This window comes from Schistosoma haematobium, chromosome 1 (genome assembly GCF_000699445.3).
Source record: "Schistosoma haematobium chromosome 1, whole genome shotgun sequence".
Lineage (NCBI taxonomy): Eukaryota > Metazoa > Platyhelminthes > Trematoda > Strigeidida > Schistosomatidae > Schistosoma > Schistosoma haematobium.
In genome coordinates this window covers 49184357-49195931 of record NC_067196.1, presented here as the reverse complement: position 1 = coordinate 49195931, position 11575 = coordinate 49184357, and the positions used below count along the sequence as shown (strand labels likewise).

General features: G+C 29.9%; 1 protein-coding gene across 1 annotated transcript; it reads left to right on the top strand.

The window, feature by feature from the left end:
• Positions 1-1842: 1842 nt before the first annotated feature.
• On the top strand, positions 1843-3583 carry MS3_00001472 (uncharacterized protein; the record flags this gene model as incomplete). The annotated part of the gene is made up of 1 exon (XM_012942596.2): positions 1843-3583. The coding sequence occupies exon 1, from the start codon at positions 2033-2035 to the stop codon at positions 3581-3583; it is 1551 nt and encodes a 516-aa protein (XP_012798050.1). The 5' UTR covers positions 1843-2032.
• Between the last annotated feature and the right edge of the window lie 7992 nt (positions 3584-11575).

Below are 11575 nucleotides of genomic sequence, written 5' to 3'. Positions count from 1 at the left end.
ACCAGGTCTGAAGCCAGCTTGGTTCTCTCGTGTTTGCAGTTCATGAGTCTTAGTTAGGCGTCTGATAATTATCGAGGCTAGTATTTTAGATATTATATTAGTTAAACTAATCCCTCTGTGGTTGTCACAGGATGATTTTGACCCTTTCTTATATATTGGGACGATAAGTGATTGTGACCAGTTAGATGGAATAACGTCTAACTCCCAGATTTTAGCTAAAATATTAGTCAACCTAATCGCTAAAATTGGACCACTATTCTTAAAGACCTCTGGAGTCAATTCATCTGGACCAGCTGCTTTATGAACTTCAGCGAGAGTTGGGGGACCTACTTCAATGTTCCATTCACACTGTCTGGGAATGGAGGGTAGTTGTAGAGTAGCTGAAGGCCAACTGAACTGCTAATTAAGAGCCTTTACCTAAATTCTATTTGAGGTTTACATACAATTAACTTAAATTCCAAAAACATAATTTCAAAACTCAGAAGATATGTCTTGTGAGTTATAGATCCTGTGAATATTTGGTTCACTTTACTATTTAGAACAATTCATTGATTTTCACTACTATTAAACTTATTATTTGTAATCTAAACAAACTAGGTTTATATGTTTTTCGATAAAAATTCAACAGAAATGAAGAAAATAATTTGTTACTTCTGATATTCATATCAAAATTAGTGTGTTACCTTAATCCAATAAATTTCCAGTGGTGTAGTATTAATCGTCTGGTAAAGTCGTTATACGCAATATAAACTAAGCATGAACATTGAAGAAAAGGAGGCTGCAATATATGTTTTATTAAACCAGCACAGTTAAAATGTCGTTAATGAATAACATTTTCTTAATGAATTCTGAAAATCCCAATTTTACATACCTGGATGTAAACTAATGAACCGTCAGTGAAGCAGAACAAGTATTTATAAACAAATATATGGTAAATAAGGGGATAAATACTGTCAAGTAATTTTTTTACTAACATCTTGGTTATCTAAAATAATTAAAGGTATTTAGATCGCTGATGGAAAAATTATGTAAGAATAATTATTTATCCTTACAATAAGCAGGCTTAAGCCAAAATTTAGTTAATTAGTATATGTTTTCATCAATTGTGATATTCTTCACTTTCTACATAAATTCTTTGAGAACTGTTATTTCTTAATATGAATCTATTCATTCCTTATGTGTTTCAATACATAATTTAAATGAAATGAAAGTTATTCTACTCGCATTTGCTAGAATAGAAATGACCTAATAAAAAGAATTTAAGTCTATCATAATTAAATACTCAGTATGTTCAAAATTGAAAACATATCGTTCTGAAAATCATTTATGGAAGGTTATTGTCTTAATTATGATAAATTAAATAAATTTCTTATTTAGACTGGGGACTAAACCTACTGATAGGCTGATCGTGATATATTTCTGGTTAGCGTTTATTTAGCGAGTTAGTTTTCTACGGGTCGCTAAACCTATGTTCAACACTCCTCCTTTATCCGTGCTTGGGACCGGCAGTAGCCCCCGGGGGGGATATATATATACGGTGTGTTCTTAACATGAAAACCACATTTATAAAAACATTTGAATGATCTAACTCATTTATTCTGGATTTTTTATTAACTATCTTCACCATCATTAATTAATTAGTTCATGTTCAAGTTAATTTTCATAAAAGTAAAAAATCATTTACTTTTTACTATTGATTAAAAGCTGAAAACAATGTTCACTTGTATGTAAACTTATTTAACCAATCATATCCTTATTTTTTACTGACCAATTAGGATTAAGTATTTTTAAACGTTTGTTTGTATATATTCCATCGTTAAATTAATTGTTTTGTAACTTTAATAGATATATTCAAATTTATATATAAATATATATATAAAATTGTTTTTTGATAGTCATCAGTATTATGACAGTATCTATTCATATCAATAACAGATTGCAACTATCTATTTCAAAACAAGACATAATATATTAATTCAGAAGAAGTTATGTAGTGAATTGTGAAAAAAAATATTTTCTTGTTTTAACAAAAATGGCAATTGATAAGCCTGACTCATCTAACTTTATTGGATTTCCAAGAAGTGTTTCAGAAATAATTTACGATTGTTTCGATTATCATCATAAACCAGGTAATAATAATTTTACAAAATTGGAGAATAATATGACTAATTCCATACATGAAGACAGCGTTATGATTCATGGGGATACAATTGAAATTACTTATTTAAATGAAACATATTCGAGATCAATTAACTCTTATTGTCCGATATTACGAAGTCAATCAACAGTTGCACATATAAGTATGGCAGTAGCTTCAATTACTATGTTCGCTCACTTTATCATGGTGTTCTCTGTAAATAAAAGTTTGAGAAGACTTTATGGGAATTGTTTGTCGCTTATTATTTTATTCAATTCACTACACAATGGAGTCTTATTTTCTAGTGCATACATGCCATCAACAATTAGTTTCAATATGACTAATAAAGAAGTAACTTATTTTACTAGAGAAAATATGTTTTTTAACTGCCGATTCATGGATTTCCTAACACATTATCTTATTCTGTCTATATATCTTGGAATATTTTTCGGTCTGTTTGAGCACCATTTACAATTGAATCATTGTTACAAGCATTCATCCATCAAAACAAAATCATGGAATTTCAAATCACCTCACTGTTTGTGGAAAAAACAGAAATGTCCAAGTACATCTTGTCAAAAAACAAAGTATAATGATTGGTTTACTAATTCATGTGCAATAACTGGTGTTCCAAAGGGCAATTTTGTTAGAAAATTTCAATGTGTTATAACACAACCAGAAGCTAAATTCAAAACAGTTCGATCATTAGAGCGAATTAAGAAAGATCAAGAAAGAAAAACAAGATTTGTAGCACTGAAAGATGGATATTCCAGTCATCAGAGCAATATAATTCCACGTGTCATTAATAATGATGTAAGGATGCATAATAATCGTATGCGGAATTTGATTGTAATAAGTGCTATTGTTTGTTTACCAATTTTTCCGACAACCTATGGAATTTGGGCTTCATATTATTTAAATTTGAATAGCATATGGAATCCTGCTTATGGAATTATTACATGCGGCAATCTAGGTGGTTGTTTAACTGCTTACCAATGGTTAATGCATATACCAGTTGCTTTTTTATGTTTTGCATCTATTGTTCTTATTATTTTAATATCAATTAAAACTGATACAAATTGTCTTATACAAGCTCATTTTTCATCACAATCAGTGGATGTGAAAGCACGTTTTCGAATGTTTAGCAAAATGGCGATAAGTCATACCTTCTTATGGATACTTGCATTCATATCAAATTATATATGTCATACTATGGTATGGCAATTCTACGGAATTTTTATAGCTTTACAAAGTCTTTATATTATTGTTAGTTTTACATTTTCACGACCATTTTTAGAAGTATTATTTAAACGTGATGATCCATTAGGACGTTTAAAACTAGATAATTTAGCTATGCAATTACCATTGGGTGTGTTTCACAGTCATAGATCAATTCCAATGTCATCAAATGTAGGTAGCTCAATTATAAGTCCACTTAGTAAATAATTTCTTATATGCCTGTAAAATCACGAAAATGTAATAGAAATATATATATTTTTTAATAACTGATTTCTATGGTTATTTCTAGAATATGGTTTTTATTGCTTAACTATAACTGCATGTACTTTTTTACAATATGAGTAATACAAGCAATAATTACAATGTAAATGTTAAGATTCGTTGAATTCTTTTTTTTAATTGTTCATATGAGTGAGATGAGAAGAAAAGGATTAGTTTTATTCATTATTGTTAGCGAATTATTTTTCATTCATGTGCTATATACTACTGGTTTCGACTTATAAAAGTCCGACTGTTAATCTGACTATAAATAAGTCATACAAAATTAATGTGTTCAGACATTATTATTATTTATTTTTGATGTCTAATAAATCTGTATCTGAGTCCTTCGCATTCCTACTTATGTCGGCTGATTCACAAATTTCCAATACCAAGTATTAAATCAATTACGTTTTACGCACATACAACATTGTTACATAATTGTACCATAAAGTTTGAAGTCATCGAGTTGCTCTTCTGTGAAGAATTCGATCAATTTTGGATTTCATAATCACCGATAAAATTTTCCATGCAAGTAAAACATTTTCAGTGTACTTTGATCTATCAATCAAAGAAGCTATTCAATAGAGTAAATTTTTATGGGAAACTAACTTGGAAGCACGAAAAGATGAATATACACTGGTTGATTACTGAGTTTCCACCATTTGTTTACTACAGACTGTCTTAGTTACCATGATAATTTGTTATATTTTTGTGATATGTTAATATAAACAATACTATTAGAACTGGTAATTCCAACTTGATACATTTAGCTTTTTATTCTTTGATACTACTAGTTTTAATTCTTAAATTTAGAAAAGTGTCTGACAAATTAGTTTATGCAAACTGACTGATCTCCAAATAAAACCATATTTTTCCAAAATGACTATAAACCAATAAAAATGGTAGGAGTTACCGTGAACACTTTTTACCGATAGACACTAGTGGTTCGAAATTATTATTAAAGTTTATCCATATAGAACTGTTTATGACTAATCATTCTGTTGGATAATATCAACATCTAAAATTAATTAGATAAGTGAAAACTTTTGATAACTGGTTGTTGCTGAGCCGACATGAAAATGGCACATATTTCAGGACCAGTCTAACACTGCAAGTAGCACTTATAAGCAAATCGCTGAATCTGCTTAATAACTAAAAAAATAATTTTCCGTTAGGAAAGAATATTTAAATTAATAATAATTTCGTAGGATTAAGTTAATAGTAGTTGTTCCATTCAATGCTGTGTGCTTAGACACGAAAAAAAATCTAGTTTCTTTCAAGTTACACTTTATCAAGCTAATCTACGAATCTTCAATGAATACCGAAAATGAAGATCAAAAAGTTTCATAGTTCACTTAGATCCAATAAGATAACTCACTATAGTACATTTGGTTTCCTGTTGACTTCTCTGGTTCACAGGGTTTCCATTCAGAAAAAATGGATTAATTTAAGCTTCTAATACAGAAACTTACATGCATTTTTGTATTATGTGAGGGATAAGAAAATCATACTATCGTAAAACACTTGTTCACATAAATTTTATTACTTTATCTAAAAATATTTTTTAGTGCTTCCAAGCCTAATTAATTCTGAATAAAAAAATGAAGTATACTTTTAAAGTTTCCAATGCATTGTGCTCAGGTTCATCACAAAGAGTTATATTTTATCTTTACCTGTAAAATATGAAATGTAAAGAAATTTATTTGTCGAAACAATTAGTTTAAGTTGGACAATCTGACAAAACATAAAAATTATCTATACCACTCTCAATTTCCTTTTGATTCTAATTTTGATTTACAACGTTTATTTTGAAAATGTCATTGCAACTTAAAACTGTATAAGCGATAACAGATCGTGTATAAGTCAGAATAAAAAGGTAACATTGAATTTAAAACACTTCTTTTTTCCATTTCTCAAGCAACAGATTAGTTTTCACATTTCTGTCAGATATTCACTTATCATACTTTTCAATCGAACTAACCTATTCACTTATGACAGTTTATTTGATACGTTGCATTTCTGTAAACTATTCAATATCTTCTTAGTTTCAAATCATCTGACATAATTTATATCAAAGCCATGAATTTCACTAAACAAATCAAAATTTATATATAACCTCCTAGTTTACACATTTTCACTTCATCCCATATTTCATTTTTTTTAAGCAGATAACTACATTAGTTGTCAAAAGTTTCTAACAAACAAAGATTAGAGTTATTCTTTTTTATTATGTTAAATAAATTACTTGTGTTGTAAGCAGAGAATATGGTACTTCACTTCCAGGATGTAAAAGAAGTACAGATTGATCAAGAGACATCTTATTTCTTCAGCAAAGAATTCATACGCTTCATTTCGGCAGGTCAATTAGTAACAGGAATTCTTATACAAACAATATAATTCAAGTCCGAGTACGAAAGTTTACACAAGTGATTGATCACTAAGTAATGACATTTCCCTAGCCTTTCATTGCAGTTCGGATTCTGTCGATTAAGTTGCTGATTGGTCACTCGTATAAGTGACTTCACATGGTATCTACTATGTTGAGGTGTTAGTTGATTAAAGAAGAGTAACAAGAACTTCTAGACCTATGCTTCGTGTTAGTTTACTCACGTCACCTATAACCACTTAAATATCCTATTTTTAACTGAATTACAAACAGCATTAATTTGATAAACATCTTCAACTTCAAATTTTATTGTTGTTGTTTTTTTGGTGAAACTGTTCAGTCTGTTCCTATACAAATTTACCTGAAGAAAATACGATCAAATTTTGTATTGTAAGTGAATATAAGTTCGTCTTATGTCTTTCAGGCTTTTTTTGAATATATTTTGAAACTTATTTACAGGGATTTTAATATATATGAGACTGCTTGTTTCAGGAATCGTATGAACATACAACCTAGCCTTAGGAACTATCATTGAACTAACCTTCATAATAAATCATTCATGCAAACATGTAATATGATATAGGAGAAATTCATGAACACAATTTCAAATACAATGTCTCTTTAATAAAACTTAAAGTTCTTTCTGCTTTTAAGATAAAATGTATTTGTATAGGTTTGTGTGTTTGAATTTGTGATTAGTTTTGTACTGCAACCAAGTTCGAAATGTATAAGTATTGGGGATTGGTGGTACAATTAAATAGTGAACCGAAATTTTCATCATATCTAGTTCATGTGATATAGTTAGTTCTTTTTTAAATTGTTTCAAGCCTGTTCATCATGCTGTGATACGAACTTAGTCTTTTCGTTCTATATTATTTTTTAAGTTGAAAAACACTTTTTTAGAGAGTCTTTATCACAAATAAATTTGTATATATTCAGGTAATTGAAGTTCAACTGAATTCTTCAGAATTATATCTCCGTGTACTTACATAAGTAGCTGTATACATAGAATGACCATGTTAAAGTGTCTGGGTCATATCAAACTAAAATCAAAAGAATGTAATAAGTAAAATTAGTCAGTTACTTGAATCATGCTTTCTTCCTATACATATTACGTTATTGGTTTATTGAATAACAACACCTTATATTTGAAACTTTTAAAAAACTTATATTATCCATAGGTTTCTTACCACTAGTTTATCGGATTACACTACACTGAATTTTATCAAGGCGTTTGCTTAGTGGTAAAAGCAATCAAACTTTAATTGGTGTTTTTGACTTTGTTTCATGTTTTCCATTAGTTTCTATAGCCATAGAATATATAGTTAAGTCCAAATATGAGTATACGAATATATACTACCATCAGATTAGTAGTCATACAAAATTTGGATAATTTTCCGTCAGAATTCTTCTGTTTAGATAAAATCCTAATTGAGTCCATTAATACCTTTGTACAAAAAAAAGTCTATAAAATTATGAGATTATCACGTAAATTACTGTTTACGTTATAATATGTCAGACAGTATATAAACGTGATAATTAATTCTTAAATTTACAAACTGATGATTAGCGTACGAAATCAGAGGATTGCAATAACATACCTTTATTTCTGCTTATTTTGTGCAAAATATTTTGTGTATAAGTATATGATTTTACTGCTATAAAATTGTTTCAATCCTCCAGTTATATTAAAACATAGATATATGAATATAGAATATTTTTTAAAATAATTTTTATCCCATTCTAAAGTTATTAGTCCGTTTTATTATTAATCTGAACGTATAATCGTAGAACCTGAAGAAAATTTACTCAAAGGAATATTTTTTGTTTATATATCTGTGTGCTAATCAACTTTTAGCCTTTTAATATCCATCCAATCAATGATCTGGATTTGTTGGTAATCATCATCGCCTACACTAATCGTAGATTATTTCTTCTGTTACAACATACTAGTTGCATTTGATCAAAAGTGAATAAAGCACTGACTATCCATAATATTACTTATATGAATTTGTAAAACATCTGAAATTATTTAGAGAAACGAATCAGATTGCTCTTTATTAATTCTTTACTAGAGGGCTTTACTCTCATCGCTTTTTCAGCCAGTCGGTGAGAATTCAGTTGTCCGAATCAGATTTTACAAGTATCAGAAAAAATTCAAAACATTTGTTATCAAATTCAGATCAAATCTTTTATTGTTGAGCTCTATGAGTACAGAGAGCCTGAATTAATTTCGGACTATTAAAGCATTCAAGTCATTAAGCATCCTACTGGTACATGAACAATTCTACAGCTAACAGTCGACTTAGACAAACAACCCAGTATTTATATTTAAATAACTCAGTATCACTATATGGTTTTTATTTGTCTTAACATAGGCTATGAGGTTCTTAGCAGTGCATGTTACTAAGCAACAGGATTGAGAAGGAAGACAAATACATCAACATTTCAGAATGTGCTAACAACGTTTACCAAATAATGGGTGTTCAAAGACTTTTACAGCTGTAAGTATAGGGTTGTGAAAATAGTTAGTTTTCATCGAACTCATGAACCGATCAATATTAAACCGCCACCGAAAGCTCAAAAACACAAGACGGCGTTTTCGTTCTAGTATGGGACCGCTCAACAGTGGGTATACACGACCCCGCATGTCGAACTCGGACCTAGGACCTTTGGTTTCGTTCGTGAATGCTCATTCTATAGTTCACTGAAACAGTATGATGGTATTGATATCTAATTTCAATTAATTCACTTTACTAGTCTCGACTAATACACTGGAATTAATAATTACCTAGAACAGAAAAACACTTTGAGGAGAACTTGATTATTGCGAAACTTTTCAAATACTTATTATCTTATACAATTTAGTTAGATTTTATTTTTGGTTTTTTGAACAAGTCAACTTATTTCTGTACTATTCTATATGAGTATTATTCCCTAGAAAATTGTACACTATGATAAATCCTATTTGTTTACAAACTTTATAAATGGAGATAAAAGTTCAAAATGAATTTAAATTCAGATTTGTTTGGACTTTAATTAATTCTCAAAAGACATACAAATTTATACAACCAGAAAATGAAGAAATGTAAGAAGTAAAAAACCTTGTTTTTCTCTTATTGAAATTACTGTGTAATGTTTTCTAAATGGATAGCGCTTTTTAATTATTTTAAAATTTTATTATAGGATTAAAGTTTAAATGTGAAAATATTAATTTGGGTTTTATTCAAATAAATCTAATTCATTAGTTGCAATCGATTAAATCCAATCAAGGAGAATAGAAATAATTGTTAATTGGTTTATTCAGTAAAGAAATAATTATTTATAAACCTAATGTTTGTAGTGAATCAACTTTTCCGAATTTAGAATGCATATGTATAGATCAATTCACCAATTAATATTTGGAAATGACCGACTATTTAGTTAAACAGAATTTTAAAAATATCATTGTTATACTTTCATTTTGATATTACGGAGATTGTCAAATTTTATTAAAGTCATGAACCGATCAATCGTAAGTCATCAATAAAATTTGAAAGCATTGGACGTCCGTTTCATTTTAGTATACGACTCAGGATTCGAACCCAGGACCCGCGCAGGGTCATGTATATTCACTGCAGAGGAATCTCATACTGAGATGAAACGGCCATCCAGTGCTTCCAGATTTTTAATGGTGATCTAACATTGATCGGTTCATCATAGAAATGAAAATCGTCGTTATATATGATCATAAAACAGGTTACAGCATCGAACGCTTATAAATTTAAAAAATAAAAATAATTGATAAAGCCAACAGAATAATAAAGGTAAATAACACACTTATTTTAAAATTGTTTTTTAGTCACTGTCGATTGAGGTATATAGCTTCTCACTCTAAACAACTTTACGGTATGTCCCGACATAACTTTTTTTAAAAGTCAATACCTGCTGCGTTTCATTTCATGAAATTGCAATAACTGATAGGCGAACAGAAGAAAACCCGTTAGCCTATTTAATAAATCATAAAACCACATTTTAAAATATGATTGGTACCAGCCTTTGAGTAATTTTCATTTATTTATTTAAAAGTTAAAGAGTGTAACAGCTAGTGAAAGTAAATCATATTCAAGTGCTGGACACTTATATTACTAGAATCGTAAATAATTTCGCCAAAGCCGTACAAATGAAATAGCAAGATCTGTAGTAATTGAAATTTATTCGACCTGTTCCTTCTTGGTTGTATTGTTATTCAAAATTACATAACTTGAACATTCCTCAATGTAAATTTATCTCACCTCTTACGATAACTGTTATATCCTAGTAAAGTAACTTCTGAGAAATGTTAATGAACCAATATTCTATATGTATTCTTATTGTATAACTATTCAGTAACTAGATTATGTATATCAATATTCCCCTTATTATAAAATTCATTTTAACCTATAGGTTATTATTGTACGATTTACTGTTCTTAATTTATACTTAGTTTATTGATTACCATCTCCCACGTTCACAGCCACTTTGGGGCTTGATTTTGTATAAATGTTATTTCCTATTTTATGGGTTATGCAGTCTGTTTGGCTGGTATATAAACCAAGTATGTAGGAAATAAATGATTCGCATTAAGTAAGCTATTGTTGGTGTTCTGGACTCAAGTGGATGGGCTAGGCGAACAAAAGACCCATAAGGACGCTAGGCTGCTCATACTACTCGAGTGTCATTGGTTAAGCACAATACTAAGATTGAATAAGCCGCATTTCGACTGACCTTAAAGTCACAACAATAACTATATACGGAAAGACACTAAAGATCTAAAGATTACCCAAATATCTGATGTAACTGTGCTTTCGGTGTATCAAGTCCAAAATACAGTATATAAAAATATTAGGGATATTCAAATCTTTTTTATTGTAAGAATGTATACATTTATTTTGACTTCGTTTCACTCATTTAAAAATAAAATTAATAGTCATTTACTTTTTGATATTATCTTGATCTTTAACAGAAGGGGTTTTGTGGAGATTCTAGTAATTTCAATAGTTGGGATCATGAGTCAATTGAAGCTAGACCACCATGGAAAACCTGGAACCAACTATTGAAATTACTAAAATCTCCACAAAACCTCTTCTGATAATAATCATCTGCCTAATAGTGACTGACTTCAAGAGGAATTTCCTGGAGTTCTGGTGAGAAGCCGTGATCAGTGGAGTTCAACCAGGTCTGTTGTGAGGTGTCAGCTCACTGAAGACAATGGTGGATGAGTCACTCAATTTCGTGGAATGGTTGAAGTTGGACATTAACACTGTTGGATACCGGCCGGCTCAATGGTCTAATGGTTAAGTGCTCGCGCGCGAGACTGATAGGTCCCGGGTTTGAATCTCATGGGGGGGGGCGGGATCATGGATGCGCACTGCTGAGGAGTCCCATACTAGGACGAAACAGCTGTCCAGTGCTTTCAGGTTTTCCATGGTAGTCCACCTTCAACTGACTCATGATTTCAACTATTGAAATTATCTTGATCTCCAATGTTTAAATAATTCGAGTAAAATGTTGTTTATTTGAGTTGAACATAA